At 55.5% G+C, this 17,682-nt stretch overlaps 2 protein-coding genes across 2 annotated transcripts in view; both read left to right on the forward strand.

Annotated features, from left to right (window-relative positions):
* Nucleotides 1-4,949, forward strand: part of ETFB (electron transfer flavoprotein subunit beta) — a 13,891-nt gene extending 8,942 nt beyond the window's left edge. Inside the window, exons 4-6 of the mRNA XM_025849896.2 lie at nt 1,569-1,631; nt 3,916-4,074; nt 4,736-4,949. Of these exons, the coding sequence (XP_025705681.1) occupies nt 1,569-1,631; nt 3,916-4,074; nt 4,736-4,906 (393 nt within the window). The 3' untranslated portion in view covers nt 4,907-4,949. The remainder of the gene's footprint in view (nt 1-1,568; nt 1,632-3,915; nt 4,075-4,735) is intronic.
* Nucleotides 4,950-7,486: 2,537 nt separating this feature from the next.
* VSIG10L (V-set and immunoglobulin domain containing 10 like) lies at nt 7,487-14,070 on the forward strand. Its single transcript, XM_025850096.2, has 10 exons — nt 7,487-7,699; nt 7,782-8,627; nt 9,017-9,310; nt 9,446-9,730; nt 10,344-10,598; nt 11,055-11,333; nt 11,573-11,869; nt 12,734-12,847; nt 13,036-13,190; nt 13,670-14,070. Exons 1-10 carry the CDS (start codon nt 7,642-7,644, stop codon nt 13,739-13,741), a joined length of 2,655 nt encoding a protein of 884 aa, XP_025705881.2. The 5' UTR covers nt 7,487-7,641; the 3' UTR covers nt 13,742-14,070.
* The last annotated feature ends 3,612 nt before the right edge of the window (nt 14,071-17,682 follow it).

The raw sequence follows: 17,682 nt of genomic DNA on the forward strand, positions 1-17,682 counted from the left end.
CTGAGGCCATGGGGAATGGACTGGAAGGGGAGAGACTGGAGGCTGGGAGTTTGGGGAGGACCCTGGGGGCTAATGGTGAGCTAGAACCCTGCCTGCCACATGGTATCCCCACCGGAGGCATACATGAGTCGGCCTCAGCTATTCCCTAAGGAGACTGGGCAGGCAACATCCTTTCTCTGGCTAGCCTGCCCACCCCCTCCCATTTGAGGACAGACATTGTGGCCTCACTCGGGTTGGGGGCTGAGGGTCATCGGAAGAGCCAGAGATAGACAGCAGTGGGAGGGGGAGAGACCAAGGGGCAGGGGCTTAGGAACAGAGGCTGACAAAGAATGTCGGAGACTGAGAGATAAGATAGGGCACAGACCTGGCTCAGGAGGCTTAGAGGTAGAGCCAGGGTGCTGGCTGGAAAAGACAGGGATTCCGGCAGGCTGGATCAGCCCCTGCGGAGAGGGGGAGGCTGATGGGTCTATGTAGGTTGTTGGGTGTCCGACCCAGCCCTGCACAAGTCAGGCAGTAGAAAACAAGAGAGATGACCAACAGCAAAGGAATCAGTACAAGTCAGTAAGCTGAGGCGGAGGGCCTACCCAGAGAACAGGCCAGAAAGGCATGGTCTGGGTCAGGCTCAGGGCTCTGGGGACCCAGGTCTCCCACCAGCTCGCCAGGACACTGGTGCTGGCAGCATGGCCTCTGGAAGCCTCCTGCATTCACTGGTTGGTCTCAGACTCATGTCCTGCCTGTGCTGGTTGTCAGGGACAGTTCCTGGGGCCAGGGCCTCCAACGGAGAAGGTACAGGATCAGCTGGACAGGACACTCTTCATTGTGGGTGGTAGTCAGAAGCACACAGGCTTAAGCCAGAAAGTGAACCTATTAGCTCATACAGGGCAAGCTTCAGGTATGGCTTGATCCAGGGTCACATGTCAGCTCTAGGCTCTGCTCCTCTGTCTTGTCTTTACTTTATGCATCTCTAGGCTCATATCCCACAAGCCTCCCCAGCGGGGAAAAAAAAAAAGAGCCTCTTTCCCAAAGTCTCCAGCAAAGCTTTCAGGGCTGACTCTTCATTGGTCCAGCTTGAGTCAAGTACCCGTCCCTGCACCAGTCACTAGGGTCAGGGGATAGAACGTTCTTATTGGCCCAGATCCTGTTCATTCAGTTCCCCAGTGTGGCTGGCCCAGGTCCTGGCTCATGGGAGGCTTCTGTGAACATTTATACGGGGGCAAAGATTTGGCATCGAGAGGCTAGATGTCTTTATGTGCCCCTGGACAAGTGACTGCCTGTCTCCACTCCGCTCAAGTTGGGGGATGAGATCATTCTAGACCAGGAGTCAGCAAACTATGGGCCATGGCCACCACTGATTTTATAAATAAAGTTTTATTGGAATGCCACCACACTTGTTGCTTTATATAGGCACTTAGTCCGTGGCTGCTTGTGTGCTACCCAGGGTAGAGTTCAGGAGCTGTGACAGACCACATGGAATTTAGAAAATGTTGGCCAACCCCCATCCAGACACAGGCCCGAATGGTATGTGAAAAGACCCATTGTCATACAGTCTTCTCTCTTTCTCCCCTCAGGCCATTGATGATGACTGTAACCAGACGGGGCAGATGACAGCTGGATTGCTAGACTGGCCACAGGTGAGGCTGGAGTGGGGAGCGCCTGCTGGGGGCCAGATCTGGGGGCTCAGAACAGGGCCACCCTTGTCCCTGCCCTTTTGGAGGGAGGCAGGCTTAGTTAAGACAGGATGGCTACTCCAGCGGACAGGAAGGAGACATGTACAGCCAGGACACCAGGCCTCATCAGGGCCTTTGGTGCTCTGTCTTCATCAGCCCTATCACCCAACAACCACACCAAATTCATCCCTGCCTCAGGGCCTTTGCACTTGCTGTTCCCTCAGCCTAGGGCATGGGTCCCTCAGATTGCCTCGTGGCTTTCCCTCTCTCTCCTTTAGGTCTGCTCAGTAGTTACCTCTTTAGAGAGGCCTTCCTTGCCTACCCTGTATGAAATTCCAGATGCTCCACTTCCCACCTATGCCAGTCCAATAGAAATGTAAGCCACCTAGGTGATTTATAATTTTTCATAGCCATTGCTTCTCGGCCTTTTGGCTAAGATCAAGTGTACATTTTTTTCATAGCCAGATTAAAAAAGTAAAAAGACACAGGCAAAACATTTTATTTAGCTGGACACATCTAAAATATGATCATCTCAACCTATAGTCAATATAAAAAACACTGAGCTATTTTACATTCTTTTTTCTTTTTGTATGTAGTCTTCAAAATCCAGTGTGGATTTTATATCTACAGCACATCTCAGTTTAGATGCTGAATTTCCACCGGAAATACTTAGTTTGGATTCCTAAAACTCACAGTTGAAAAAGTAATTTCACACACCCCAGTTGTTCCAAACAGACTTAAGAGTTTTCCAGGGACTGCATCGAGTATCCTTTTTTTTTTTTTTTAAGATTTTTTATTTATTTATTTGACAGAGAGATAGAAGCACTAGTAGGCAGAGAGGCAGGCAGAGGGAGAAGCAGGCTCCCCGCTGAGCAGGGAGCCCGTTGCGGGACTCGATCCCAGGACCCTGGGATCATGACCTGAGCCGAAGGCAGCCGCTTCACTGACTGAGCCACCCAGGCGCCCCCTTTTTTTTTTAACAGCTTTATTGAGATTAAGTGACCTACCATAAACTGTACATATGTAAAGTGTACAGTTTGATAAGCTTGGACACACATGTACACCCATGAAGCCGTCATCACCATCATGATAATATATTTGGCTTATTGGTCTTTAAGTTTATTTATTTATTTATTTATTTAAAAGATGGATTTATTTGAGAGAGAGAGAACAGGGGGGAGGGGCAGAGGGAGAGAAGCAGACTCCCCACTGAGCTTGATCTCATGACCTTGAGACCATGACCTGAGCTGCAGTCAGGAGTCAGGCACTTAACCAACTGAGCCACCCAGGCGCCCCTCAGTCTTTTAATTTAAGTTAATTAATAAGATGAAAAATTCCATCCTTCGGTCGCGCTGGCCATGTTTCCTACGCTCAGAAGACACTTTGAGTCCTGTGGCTGCTATGTATGTATTTGGTTCCCAGCGGTTTTCCTGGCCAGGATAAATGCGCACGAAAGCCAGGGCCTCGTTGGTCATTTTCACAGTGTATCCGAGGGCTGGTTCATGGGGCGCTCGGATGAGACTGGGAGGGACGGAACATTCCAGCTAAGACTTGGGAAAGGTTTGTTCGGTGAATAAGTGAATGGAGAGAACAGGTTGGTTGGACAAAGAGGGTGTAGGTACATCAGCAGATGTTGATTCAGCACTGAGAGGCAGAGGGGGCTTGGCCAGAGCATGGGCACCAAGTGAGGGAGATGGGGCCCCAGCAGACCTTTCCAGGGTCAGCCCAGCAGGGGGGCCTGGAAGGGAGCTCCAGGGGACAAAATGGTGGGTAGGGGGAATAGGGCATGGAGGCAGCTCTTGGGTTGACCAGTGGTGGGTGACAGTGAGCACATTTTGGAGCCTTTCTCTGCTTCAGTTTCCTCATCTGTAAAGTGGGGATAATAGCATTTACCTTATAGAGTTCCCATGAGGGCCTGATGACTTAGTGCATGTAGGTTGTTTAGAACAGCATCCTTCCGCTCCATATGTGTTCATCATTATTAAGGGAGGTTAATAATAGGCAGGAACCTAACTGGCAGGTTCAGGTCATTAGGACCCTCACCTTGGCTCCCAGTGAAAGTACAGAAACCTGGCCCTGGATTCATGAAATCCCTTTCTGTGGTTTCCTCCTGTATATGAACTTGATGTCTACAGGTTACCTTGCAGGACCCTCTCTTCTGTTCTCTCATTCATTTGCTCACCTGTGCATACACCTCTGCTACTCTGTGCCTGTTTTGAGTTAACCTCACCCCCCCGCATCTCCCCAGGGCACGTTCGCCTCCCAGGTGACACTGGAAGGGGACAGGTTGAAAGTGGAGCGGGAGATTGATGGGGGCCTGGAGACCCTGCGGCTGAAGCTGCCTGCCGTGGTGACCGCCGACCTGCGGCTCAATGAACCCCGCTACGCCACATTGCCCAACATCATGGTGAGCGCTTAGCGGACGGGTCCCCGAGGGCCCGGGGATGGGTAAACGCATTGCAGGCCCAGTGCCTCCCTGGTGCTCAGATGCAGGGACAGAGGATCCGAGGGACTTCTTATCCAAAGGAAGGGCTCACCCGGCCAAAAGGAAGAGTTCGCTGTTCATCATGGCCAGTAGGATGGGTTCATTGGGTCATCTTAGCCAACAGGGAGAGTTGAGCATGCCATCCCAGCCAAGAGGAAGGGTATGGTGGATCATCTCATCCAGTAGGATGGGTTCAATGAGTTAGCTCAGCCAACAGGGAGCGTTCAGTGGGTCATCTCATCCTCCAGGAGGGTGGGTTCCGTGGGTCGGCTTGGCCAAAAGTCCATTGAGTCATTACTGCCAGAAGATTGACGTTGCCAGTCCATTTCGGCCAGTGAAGGGCTTCCAAGGCAGCTGACTTAAAGAGGACCCTTAACAGAGGGGCTTCTCAGGCCATCCCTGCCCACAGAAATGATCTATACCGGGCCCCGTAAGAGGTCACAGATGTCCTGGCTAGTGGGGAGGTCCAGACAAGTTCAGGCAATGGGCTTGGTTCTGCAGACGTGGCAGTCACAGGGAGGAGGCTGCCGGAGAGGGGGCAAGGGCTCCAGCAGCCCCGTGAGCTGTGGCTGCCCGTGTGCAGAAAGCCAAGAAGAAGAAGATTGAGGTGATCAAGCCCGGAGACCTGGGTGTGGACCTGACCTCCAAGCTCTCCGTGGTTAGCGTGGAGGACCCGCCCCAGCGTACGGCCGGCGTCAAGGTGGAGACCACGGAGGACCTGGTGGCCAAGCTGAGGGAGATTGGGCGGATTTGAGCCCCTTCCCTGAAACTCAGCAATAAAACCATGACCCTCCCAACGACTGTCTCTGTTAACTCATTCCCTGGAGACCTGGTCTTTGATTCATTCAACAAACATTTACTTAAATCTCCTGTGTGCCAGGCCCTGTGCTGGGTGATGCCGGGGACCCAGGTGAGTCACATCCAGTCCCTAAGAAGCTTCCATGCTGAAGTGGTGGGGGATGGACACGTGCAGAGGCAGCTGTATGTAGGGTGCTGTACGCTCTAAGCAGAGGTGACACCACACACTTGGGAGCCCACCTGGGGCACCTTGACCTGGCACATGGGGCCAAAGAGCTTTCCCAGGGAGATGGCATCTCGGTTGAGTCCTGAAAGACACCTATCCGTGAGGTGGGGAGAAGGGCTTTCATTTGCAGAGTGTTTGCCGGGGACTCCCCGGGGACTCCCAGGTGCCAGGCTCTTGCCAAGACTCGGGGTACAAGAGGGAACAAAGCTGTGGAAGCTCAAGCTCAAAGCTGTGGGGAGACAGACAGACAACAGTCAAAACCTCATGTGGGGATGAAGAGCCAGGGTCTGGAGTCAGACTTGGTGATTTTAGAGCCTCGCTCACAGTTACCGGCTGTGGGATCTTGAGTGAGTGACATCCCGTGTCTGAGCTTCAGTTTCCTATCTGACTGATCAGAATAGGAAGGGCTTACTGTAGTGGTTAAGGGCTCAGGGTCTGGATCCTGGGGCCGTGGCCAGACCATTCCCTGGCTCTGGGAGAACTCTGGCAAGTTCCCCCTCTCTGAGCATGGATTTCCTCCTCCCTCAGGTGCAGTTAGTAATAATACCCATGTTCTGGTTGTCTGGCATGGCATAACGAACCACCCCAAAACTCAGAGGCTTAAGCCAACAGTCATTTATTTTGCCCATAAATCTGAAATTTGGGCAGGGCTTGGCAGGACAGCTCACCTCTTCAGGCGGCATCGGCTGGGGTCTCAAGTGGGGCCAGAGGATCGACATCCAAGATGACTCTGTCATGCGGCCGGCAAGCTGGCCAGGGTTGTTGGCTTGAGCTGGCTGTTGCCCAGGGGCCACGATTCCTCTCCGGGGGGGTTGCTGGAGCTTCATCACGGCATGGCGGCTAGGTTCCAAGAAGGAGCATTCCACCACACATGAAGGGGAATATGCCAGTCTGCAGGCTGAGAAGCAGACGCGGGAGTGGGGTCACTTCTTCTCTACTCTCTTTAGCCGGATCCGAGGGGGAGGGACATAGACCCTACTCCTTAAGGGAGGAGGGTCGAATTTGCAGGCATCTTTAAGCTATAAAACTTACCCCATTAATGTAGCCCCTCCCCCCCCCAGAACGACACCTGCCACAAGGAAGGTGCTCACTCTGTATGTTTACCATTGTCATTACCATCAGCGTGGTAAGAACTCTCCGGAAAAACTCAGGACTGAGCTGAGCAGAGGCCCTGGGCCCAGCATGTGGTGGTAGGAGCTTTCAGAAGGAGTGAGCAGTCTGACTGCCCTGAGCCAAAGCCCAGCTCTGCCCTCTGGCTGTGCAACCTCCTGCAGGTCCCTTGACCTCTCTGAGCCATAGTCCCCTGGCCTGTAAAATGAGGATAATGACACCCAGCTCATAGGGCATTTGCAAGTGTTCGGGCAGATAATGCCTGGGAAGCATTTCGCATTGTTCCTGGCACAGGAGAAGTGGTAATTATTATTATGATTCTTAACCAGGTGAGGCTGCAGGACAAGTTGTTGGTGGGGGGGGGGGGGGGCAGGGAGTGAGCAGAGCATTCCAGGCAGAGGAGAGACGGCCTGCAAATCTGGGAGGGGAGAGATGGGGCATAAGAATGGCTGGATGTTCAGAGTCAGAGGGTGGAGGGTGTGGCCGGAGTGGGTAGGTCTGGGCCACTCTGGGTCTAGAAGGGACCTTGGATGTCTCCTGAGGGCACAGGGGAGCCACGGGAGGGGCAGGGGCAGAAAGGGGTCAAGTGTGGATCCGGAGACTGGTGGAGGCTGGAGGCTGGAGGCTGGAGGGAGGAGGCTAGGGGAGAGGACAGTTCTGAGCAGTGGAAAGGGAGAGGAAGGGGCAGGGGAGGAGGGAAGAAGGCTCCCAGCCTCTGCATAGATGTGGAACCGCACTTGAGGTGGAGAACCCAGGAAGGGGGTTGTGTTGGAGGGAAGATGCTGAGTTGGATGCGATGCAAGGCATTTGAGGCCCTGGGGGGCACGGAGATGCAACTCTGGGTCTCGGGAGAGGGTGGGAGACAGCCAGTGGAGATTTGGTCTGAGGGCAGCAGGGAGCTATGGGAGGAGTTGGAGCAGAGTAGGAGCAGGGTCAAATGCAGGTATCTGAGGCTGCAGGCAGGACAGAGTGGATTCAGGGTCAGAGGCTGGTGAGGAGGAAGCCTGAACTGCGGCTGAGGCCATCAGAGGTGGGGCTCTCTGAAGGGTCACCTCACCCTCCTCCAAGAAGTCTTCCTGGCTTTTGTTCCCCACGGGTTTGCTACCACGTTTCCGCTGGGACCCATCTCTCACCGTCTTCACCCCAGGGGTAGGGAGTGCAGGGGTCAGATGGGACGAGCTGATGAGGACCAGTGGGGTGGGGTGGCTGGATCTGCCACTAGATTGGGGGTGGGGGATCCTGGCACCTCCCACTGGGTCTGGTTTCCTTCCCCGCCCAGGAAGCTACCAGTCCTGTCGGACTCGTCGACCGGGGAGGCACAGGTGCAGGCCCTGGAGTCTCACTCCAGTGTCCTCATGGGTGCGGCCAGCACCATGGACACCTCACGGGCTCTGCTGCTCTTCCTGCTCCTGGGTAAGTCCCCTGCTCGGCCCCTTCCCCACTGGTTCCCTTTCTCAGCAGCCCCTCAACGCCCCCTCCCCTCCTCTCCTTGCAGCCTCCCGAGGAGGGGTCCTCACCCACGGAGCCTCTTCTGGAGTTCAGCAAACCAATTTCTCCCTGGACTCAGAAAGCTCTTCCCATGGCCCAGGTTCAAAAGTCTCCTCCATCAAACCCCCCAGCTGGAAATTTCCAGATCAGTCTCCAGGTACAAAAAGCACTGCTGCTGTCCCTCATTCCAAATGGTTTCCTGAGGCCTCGAATTTTAGCGATGTGCCCAGGTCCGTCTGGCCAAATGTTTCTGCTGAGGGCCAAAAGCTGAGCCTGGATCCTACCTTCTCTGAAATCCCGGATTCCGAAGTATTTTCTGATGTCTTGGGTTCTCAAGTTCCTGCCAAAGACTCGGAGCCCTCCTCCTCTGTTAAGACCCCAGCTTCAAACATTTCAGCTCAAGTCCCAGATCCTGAGGTATCTGTTGAGACCCCAGGTTCAAAATTCTCCCCTGAGGATCAGGATCTTGACATCTCTGCCCAGAACCCCGAGTCCAAAGTCATCGCAGCAGCTCACCCAGAGGAAAGCCTCCCCCAGCAAGTGGGGAGGCCTCTCTCGGTGCTAGTGGGGACCACCATCTGGCTCCCTCTAGTTCCGGTTCCCAGCCCCAGCCCTCCTGCTCCTCTGGTTGTCTGGCGCCGAGGCTCCAAGGTGCTGGCAGCTGGAGGCCTGGGGCCAGGGTCCCCCCTGATCAGCTTGGACCCTGCTCACCGAGACCGCTTACGATTTGACCAGGCCCAAGGGGGGCTGGAACTTGCCTCTGCCCGGCTGGAGGATGCTGGGGTCTACACTGCTGAGGTTATCCGGGCTGGGGTCTCCCGGCAGATTCGGGAGTTCACGGTGGGTGTGTATGGTAAGTGAGTACTGAGGTCCAGGATGCAGGCCCTTTGGGCAGGTGGCTGCTATCTGCCCATGTTTTCTCCCCTGAGGAAGGGGGTCCCTCGGCAGGGGAGACAGGACTTCTAGGTTGGAGGGAGGAAGGATAAGAGGGGCTGGGGGTCAAGACAAGTGTTCTTGAGGGAAGTTGGACCTGGGGATCAAGACCCCTGGGGGTTTGGAATCTTCAGTCTCTGAGAGGAGAGAGTGGGGGACTCAGACTTATGGGTCTGTGAGGAGGAGGACTCCTGGGGCTCGTTTCAGAAGTCCTGGGTGGGAGGAGTGGAGAAGGCTGGGGCCTGGAGTCCTGGATCTAGGGGGCGAGGGGGCCGGGGACCAGGTCCTGAGCCCATCTCCCTCCCCCAGAGCCGCTGCCCCCGCTGTCGGTGCAGCCCAAGACCCCCGAGACAGAGGAGGGGGCGGCCGAGCTCCGGCTGCGCTGCCTGGGGTGGGGGCCGGGTCGCGGGGAGCTGAGCTGGAGCCGGGACGGACGCACCCTCGAGGCAACGGACCCTGAGGGAGCTGAGCCACCCCGGATCCGCACAGAGGGCGACCAGCTGCTCATCATGCGCCCTGTGCGCAGCGACCAGGCCCGGTACACTTGTCGCGTCCGCAGCCCCTTCGGCCACACGGAGGCTGCGGCTGACGTCAGTGTTTTCTGTGAGTGGGGGTGTGCCTCGGGTTGGGGGCCGTGATCTGGGAGCTCAGGGAGGGGGGGTTGGAGGTCCAGCGCCCAGGGGTCGTGGCGGAGTCCCGAGTAACCCTGGCTCCTCCGGTCCGGACCCCTTCATCCAGACGGCCCGGATGCACCGGTCATCAAGGTCTCCTCGGACCGCGACGCCGCCCCCGCCCTCTATGTCACCGCGGGCAGCAACGTGACCCTGCGCTGCACCGCCGCCTCGCGGCCGCCCGCCAACATCGCGTGGAGCCTGGCCGACCCGGCCGAGGCAGCGGTGCCCGCCGGCCCGCGTCTCCTGCTGCCCGCCGTCGGGCCGGGCCACGCCGGCACCTACGCCTGCCTCGCTGCGAACCCGCACACCGGTCACCGCCGCCGCTCTCTGCTCAACCTCACGGTGGCGGGTGAGCACGGCCGGGGCGGGATGGAGCGGGGTACCCGGAGAAGGCGGGGCCACAACGGAGGGGCGGGGCCAGATTAACAGGGCGGAGACTCCTGGGCAAGAAGCGATCTCAACAAATTAAGCAGAGGGTCAAATGGCGAAGAGTGGAGACCAGAAAGGGGAGGGACTGAAGGCGCTTGGGCCAGTAAGTGGGATGAGCAAATAAAGAAATTACCTGGGAAGGGGGCGGAGTCACAAGAGAAAGGGGGCTGGGTCATTCTAGAAATGGGCGGAGCTGTCTTAGCTGTGGGACGGGGCGCAACCGGAGGGACGTAGATGTCCGGCTAAAGGCCCGGAGTAACTTGGTGGAAGGGGTGGGACTACAAAAGAAGGGGCGGGGTTAGGTTTGCGAGGAAGGAAATCAGTGCAGAGTTGGAAAGAGAGGCGGTCAGTGGGGCTGCAGCTGCCCACTTAGCCCGGAAGTGTCTGGGAAAGGGAGCTGGGTGGCGAGAGAATGGGGCGCGGACGGCGCCTACGGGCTGGTGCAGAAGAGTTGGCGTGAAAGCGCGGAGAGGCGGGGCTGGAGGGGTGAGGGGAGAGAGGCTGACCCCTTGATCTCTCCCTCCGCCCCACAGAGCTGCCTCCCGGGTCCCCACAGTGCTCAGTCGAAGGCGGCCCGGGGGATCGCAGCCTCCGCTTCCGCTGCGCATGGCCCGGCGGGGTCCCTGCCGCCTCTCTGCAGTTCCAGGGCCTCCCTGAAGGCGTCCGCGCGGGGCCGGTGCCCTCTGAGCTCCAGGCGGCTGTCCCCGCCCACCCCCGACTCAGCGGCGTCCCCGTCACCTGCCTCGCTCGCCACCTGGTGACCACGCGCACCTGCACTGTCACCCCGGGTGAGGGCCGGCGGGACTTCTTTCCTGTTTCCCGAGGAGGGGGTCTTTCTTAGCTTCTTTAGGAAATGAGAAAGGCAGACTTCTGACTCCAGGAAAAGAGATTTCCTTTTCCTTAAACCCTACAGAAGGACCGAGGTTTTTCCCATACCTCAGGCAGGGGAAGGGCCACAATTTCTTTCCTGGACCCAGGAAGAGGGCTGACACCTTCCTACGTGTCCAGAGCAATAAAGGCTCTAGAATAATATGAGTTCCCCGGCTCAGAACCTGGTCCACAGTATGTATCTAATAAGTCGTTATTAAGGACATCAGGTGATGGTTGAATGAGAGAGTGAGTGAACGGGCAGTGCTTCCTTGTTTGCTAAAGTTTCACAGCGATTTACTTCACCAAAGGGCGCAGGACTTGGTCTTTGACTCCAGGGTGAGGTCTTGACTTGGCTGGGTTTCTTCTACCTGCAGAGACCCCTCGGGAGGTGCTGCTGCTTCCCACAGTGGAGGAAACACGGTCAGGGGAGACAGAGGTGACGCTGGAGGCCACTGGCTGTCCTCCCCCATCGAGAGCATTTTGGGCCCGGGAAGGGCGGCCCGTGGCCCCAGGCGGTGGAGGTCGCCTGCGGCTCAGCCAAGATGGGCGCAGGCTCCTCATTAGCAACTTCAGTCTGAATTGGGACCTGGGAAATTACTCCGTGTTGTGCAGTGGGGCTCTGGGTGCTGGGGGCAACCTGATCACGCTCATTGGTGAGTTCATTTCTTTCCCAGAACCCAGAAGTCCAGGTCCTCCAGCCCTCTCTAACCTCAAACCCAGTCCCCAGCTCCTTCTCCCTCAGATCCAAGAGTCCAGGCCCTCAGTCTCTTCCTCTTGTAGGCCTAGAAGCCTCCCCAGACCTTTTGCTCCCAGAACCTGAGTCCAGGCCTGCAGCCCCCTTCCCTCTCCCCTCTAGGACCCATAAATTCAACCCCCACCTTAATCCCCCCAGGACCTTCCATCTCCTCATGGAGGCTGCAGAGAGCCCAGGATGCCGCAGTGCTGACTTGGGATGTGGAACATGGGGCCCTGATCAGTGGTTTTGAGATCCAGGCACGGCCAGAGGGCCCTGACCTGGGTAGAGCCACTACCTACAAGGACTGGATCTCCCTACTCCTCCTGGGGCCTCAGGAGCGGTCAGCTGTGGTGCCCCTTCCTCGTCGGAACCCCGGGACCTGGGCCTTCCGTATCCTGCCCACCCTGGGGGGCCAGCCAGGGACCCCATCACAAAGCCGAGTCTACCAGGCCAGTGAGTTGGGGCTGTTGGAGCCTTTTCCTGGGCTGCCTCCCTCAGTCTGTTTCCTTGTATCCTGCTTGTCTGCTTGTGTCTGTTTTCTGGGGCTACGGTCACAAAGGACCATGAACTGGGCGGCTCGAACAAACAGAAATGTATTCTCTCCCAGCTCTGGAGGCCAGAAGTCAGAAATCAAGGTGTCTGTGCTCCAGCTCAGGGAAATCAGGGCCGTGCTCCCTCTGAGACTCGGGGTAGAATCTTTGCCGGCCTCTTCCGGCTTCTGATAGTGGGCCATCAATCCTTGGCCTTCCTTGGCCTGTAGCCGCATTGCTGGGGTCTCCGCCTCCAGCTTCCCACAGCCTCCTCCTCCCTTTGTGGGTCTCTGTCTTCTTCTTGTAAGGACTCTATAGTCATATTGGATTATGGCTCATCCTAATGCTCTCATCTTGACTTGATTGGTTGAATTGTGTCTCTCCCCAAAAGATATATTGACCTCTTAACGCTCAGTGCCTGTGAAGGTGACCTTATTTGAAAACAGTCTTTGCAGAAGACTGACTCTATTTCTATGATAACACATTATTTCTGTCATAGCACATTTATTTTTCTTCCTAGTGCAACCTGTGATTATGTTATTAATTTGTGCATTCATTTCTGATTTCCCTAAAAATTAATCCCCATGAGAGTGGGTACCCGGGTTTGCTCACCAGTGGATTGTTACCATCTGGTAGAATGCCAGTCACACCCGTTACTTAGTAAATGCTAGATAAAATGCGATTCCGGGGTCCCAGATTCCTGGCTTCCAAAACAGTTGGAGCAGGTTGCTTAGGAAACTTGGGTCCAGCCCTGGCTCCTTATCCTCCATCTCTCTGTGTCTTCCAGGTCCCACCCTGGGCTCTGGGGCCATTGCTGGCATCATCCTGGGCTCCCTACTGGGCCTGGCGCTCCTGGCAGCACTTCTCTACCTGTGTATCTGCTGCCTGTGCAGCCTCAGGGGTAAGTGAGGGTCTCCCCCGGGAGGGTCCCAAGAAAGAGGCCCATTGGAGACCTGGCTGAACCAGTCAGCACCGCCACAGGTCATTCATCTCGCCTTCTACCTCCATATCAGCCAATCAGGCAAGGCTCCGCCCCTCAGCTTGGAGCAGCCAATCCCGTGTTTCTGTTTCTCTTCCTCCTCTTTCCAGGAGACTCTCTTAAAAAGAAGCATCGTCCCTCCTCCTTGACCCCTGTGGTTCCCCCGCTGGAAAAAAAGATGCAGAGCGTAACCCCAGTGCAGACCTCACAGCCTCTGCCCCTCAAAGTCCCGCTGGAGGACCCTAGCCCAAACAGGGCCCACCAAGTGAGTGTGGGTGCCCCAGTGTCCTCGAATGGGGAGGAGAACTTTTTGTGTTTTAGGGAGAGGAGGTGGTCTGAGTTCTCTTCCTCCAGCTTTACTTGTAGATTTACAAAGTTGGTAAACACCCCCCCCCCCGCTTTTAATACATAAAAATGGGACAGGAATTCCCATCCAATTTTTGTCATATGAAGAGTGAAATTCCACTTTCCCTCCAAAGGAGGGAGAACTCCTTTATTCTTTTCCATAAAAATTGGCAAAACTTCCATTTTCTATCCGACGTGGGATGGAATGTCTTCTTCCCCATAAAAGCTGGGTTGTCACATGTCTTGTCTCTCCCAAGGGTGGGCAGACATTTCTTTTTTCCCTGTTGTAAATGGAGGGAGCCCCGCTAATGTCTGACTGATGTGAGCTAGCATTAGAAAAGCATGAGTCATGTCACCCTCAGGGTAACCCCTGAGGTTGTCCCTTCCTTTCTCTTCCAGGCCACTGGCCCCAGTCCGGTCATCTCTACTGGTGGGGGCCCAAGGACTGTTCGGGCAGCCACACAGGTGTGACTAGGGCCCGCTCTGCGCAGGATTTTTTTTTTTTTTTTGGTAGGACCTCCCATTTCCCCCCAACAGCAGGCAGGGCCTTCCTGTCCTGCTGTGACTGAAGACTGGCCCCTGAATGTGAGACTCCCTGTCTCCCTCTCAGCGCAGAAGACTCTACTTGTATTTGTGCAACGAAGGAGCTGTGGCTTCTGGGTTGGGGGAGACTCCTGCTGATCTACCCGTGTGGTTTGCAAAACCTCCAGGCAGGCAGGACCTGCAGGCTCGGTGGTGGACAGGCCGGTGGACAGGCCGGGCTTGTCCTGTGCTGCTCCAAGCCCCGGGGAGGCGGCGGGGGGCGGGGGGGCAGCTTCTTTCTCTCAGAAGGTCTTCCTACATCCGCTTGTCTCCTCCAGGCCATGCCCCATCCCCCAGCTCCCAGCATCTGCAGCTTAAAATAGCTCAGACCACGTCCTCTCCTCTTTAAACCCTTCTGGGGATGCCCATTGCTCTTAAGATATTGTGCCGACTCCTCACTATGATTTTCAGAGCCCTGTGGTTTGACTTCTGTTGACCTCTGACCTCCCCTTCCGGGGAGGCTCTGTTTTGCCTCCAGGGCTTTGCCCCAGCGTTTGCTTTGCCTGGAACGCCACTCTTTGCTCCAGGTTATTCACTTCTCAAGTATAATGGTAATTGAGCTACGATGATTTATAGGAAATGTATATTTGGTCATTCAGATGACCAAAATATGTTTCTCAGATATCTTTGACCTTGCTCGATCCACAGTTCTTGAAAACAATTCAGAGCCATAGAGGTGAAATGGGTGTCTTGTTATTAGTGAGGGTGACTTTCGGATCCCACCCAAAGGCGGGGCTGGTGGCCTGGAGGACCAAACCTGTGATTAGAGGACTGGAACTTTCCCAAACCCCTCCCTGCCCCCCCTTTCCAGGAGGGGGAGGGAATGGAGGTTGAGTCAGCCAGTGGCCAGTGACTTGGTCAATCATGACGATATAATGAAGCCTCCATAAAAACCCATTTCTGGAGAGCTACCAGCCGCTGGAACCAGACTCTTCCCCTGTACCACTGAGCTGGGCCCCAAGCTCCACAAGGACAGACGTTCCTTTGTTTGGGAGCTTGCGCCGTGTATCTCTTCATCTGGTTGTTGATTCATATCCTTCCTCATATCCTTTAATAAACTGGTAAATATAAGGAAGTGTTTCCCTGAGTTCTGCCAGCCAGTTCTAGGAAATTAATCAAATCCAAGGAAGTGGTCTTTGGAACCTCCAGCTGTAGACAGTTGGTCAGTAGCATGGGTAGCAGTTTGGGGCTTGCAGCTGGTGTCTGAAGTGGGGAGTGGGGGTGGCAGTCTCGTAGGATTGCACCGTGAATCTTAGAATCTCCTGCTGTCTTTGGGGAGACAGCGTCAGAATGGAGCTGAATTCTCAGACACCTGGTATGTTGAGAATTCTCAGGTCTATCTAGATCAGCAACAGGTTGCTTTTCCCCGTTACATGGAAGATCTTGGGTCTGTGGGGATAGCAGTGGTGGGGAAGATAGCATGTCCAGGCTGAGAATGATAGAAACATTGTGTTGGGGGAGGGAACCCTCCAATGTTGGAATCGGGTCCAGAAACCCTAAAAATGTAACCATTACCAGCTTAGGAGGCTGCCGTGGTCATGGGTTTGGTCCCACAGCCTCTGAACCTCTAGCGTCTCTCACTTAAACCTGTATGTACTTGTTTAACCTCTGTCTCCCTCTCTAAACTGAGAACGTCATGAAGGCAGAGACCATGTCATTATCCCCAGCACTCAACACGGAACCTGGCACACAGCAGGTAATCAATAAATATTGGTTGACTGAGCAAATGTTTTGGCGCCAGTGGAAGGCTGGGCTTGAGGCTGCTCTCCCCAGCATGATGCCTTTCTTTCTTAGCTGGGTTTCTCATTGGAAATTTAGGGAGTGTGTCAATGAAGATTCCCTTAGCTGCAAGTAACAGAATCAATGGTAGCAAAATAAGTGGTGGTTTCAGGCTGGCTCAGCAACTTAGCAACCCCGTGAAGGACCTGAGCTCTCTGCATCCTTCTGTTCGGCCACCCTCAGTGGGTTGGCATATTGTCTTATGTGGCAAGATGGCTGCTAGAGCTCCAGGCATCACCTCTTCACACAACTGTATCTGAAGACAAAAGGAAGGGAGCAAGGTTCCCTTCCCACACCCCTTCCCTCGACCAGCCTCATGAGTGAGGAAAAAACTTTCCTGGAAGCCCATCGGCAAACTTCCCTTACTGACCCCACATTAGCCACATCACTGCAAGGGAGGCTGGGAAACCAAACATCTCAGCCTATATCATGGGGGGTGGGTCTGATAGCAAAGAAGGAAGAAACAACTAATGCATCTGTCTCAGGGAAGGGGGGATGTGAGGAAACAGAGCTCGTGGATCTTTTTGGAAAGGTGAAGGCTGGGGTCCTGGGTACCTGGATCCTCTCTATCTTTTCTGTATCAGTTAGACCTTTCATTTCCCTTTTAATCACTAGTAAGAAACATAACACAACTTGGCTTATACATTCAGGGGACTGCATTGCTTATGTAAATGAAGGTGGGCAACAGGTACATTTTGATCCAGCTACTCAAACGATGTCACCATGGACTCAGTTTCTTTAGACCTTCCTCTGTGTACTCCGTAGTGTTTCTGACATTCTCAGGCTGGACATGCTATCTTCCCCACCACTGCTATCCCCACAGACCCAAGATCTTCCACGTAACGGGGAAAAGCAACTCGTGCAGATCTAGATAGACCTCGTATCATTGTGTAATGGAGCAACTCCAAATCTACCGAAAGAGAGAGAGGGGGTAGAATTGACGTTGGGGAGGCACCACCAGTGACCCTTTGCCCTCCACTCACCCAAATCCTTAATGACCCTGACACTTGGCAGGCAGAGACTTTGGAAAAAGGCGTTTATTGGTGTGGTGGTCTCAACACTCCCCATGAATCAGAACACACGGCCCCCAGGGCCCCCCCGCCCCCTCCCTGGCATCCCTCCCCCACCCCTCCCCAACCCCCTGGACCCTGGGGATGGAAGACAATGTGGGATGGGGCCCACGCCCCCGTCTGAGGTACAGTCACTGCCCCTTGCCCCCCTGCCCCTGCTCTGAGTTCTTCCTCCCCAAGCTCTGGGTAGTGTGGTTTGGGGTGAGCGTTTCTAGCGGGTCTCCCAGGAGTCAGAGCTGGTGACTTGACATCTTGGTCTGGACTGGGGATGTCTGTGTGATGCCTCTCTCTTCCCCACTTTGTGTGATGTGGTGTGCCAGGATTGCATATTCCTACTAGCAGAGCTGAGGTTACAGCCTCTCAGTGCCCCCCTCCTGACAAGTTGCCCACCCTCAGGGGAACTACAAGCTGGTCACCAGCTATAGGACAGCTGGAGCCAGGGGGCTATTGCTGGTCACAGTCGCTGGTGTGTGTGTGTGTGTGTGTGTGTGTGTGTGTGTGTGTGTGTGTGTGTGTGTCGGAGTGTGTGTGAGGGCCGTCAGGTCAGCCTTTGGGAGGTACAGTCGGTGGAGAGGCCAGGGAGTGGTAGACCGGCAAGCCCACACCCGTGGGTGGCTGCAGGGGGCCGAGGGGAGTCGGGCGGGGGTGGGGTAGGGCAAAGCACTGAGACAGACAGGTGACCACAGGCACCAGTCTGACAGTTGGACGGAAGCACCGATTGGCCCAGATGGGGCCAGAAAGTCGGGGTAGGGAGGGGGGCAGAGAAAGTGGGAAGGTCTCAGGCTGCTGAGCCAGTGATGGGGCCTCTGGCTACAGGCAGCTGGTGGTTGACAGCAAGGAGGCCCAGAGCCAAGATGGGAGATCCCCCACCTGCTCACAAAGGCTGGATGCTAGCTTGACAGGTGAGTGCGAGACAGCCCTCCTCTCTCCCAACCTGGCCAGGAGACACTCAACGGGGGGGGGGGGGGGGGGGGGGGGGGG

This window comes from Callorhinus ursinus, unplaced genomic scaffold (assembly GCF_003265705.2).
Source record: "Callorhinus ursinus isolate GAN/ISIS: 27379988/994484 unplaced genomic scaffold, GSC_fseal_2.0 scaffold71, whole genome shotgun sequence".
Lineage (NCBI taxonomy): Eukaryota > Metazoa > Chordata > Mammalia > Carnivora > Otariidae > Callorhinus > Callorhinus ursinus.

Excerpts from the sequence above, each read along its gene's own strand:
- VSIG10L (XM_025850096.2), top strand. The coding sequence starts at position 7,642 with ATGGGTGCGGCCAGCACCATGGACACCTCACGGGCTCTGCTGCTCTTC. Across the intron at positions 10,599-11,054 it reads CACCTGCACTGTCACCCCGG|AGACCCCTCGGGAGGTGCTG; the intron begins GTGAGGGCCGGC and ends TTCTACCTGCAG. Across the intron at positions 12,848-13,035 it reads CTGCCTGTGCAGCCTCAGGG|GAGACTCTCTTAAAAAGAAG; the intron begins GTAAGTGAGGGT and ends TCCTCTTTCCAG.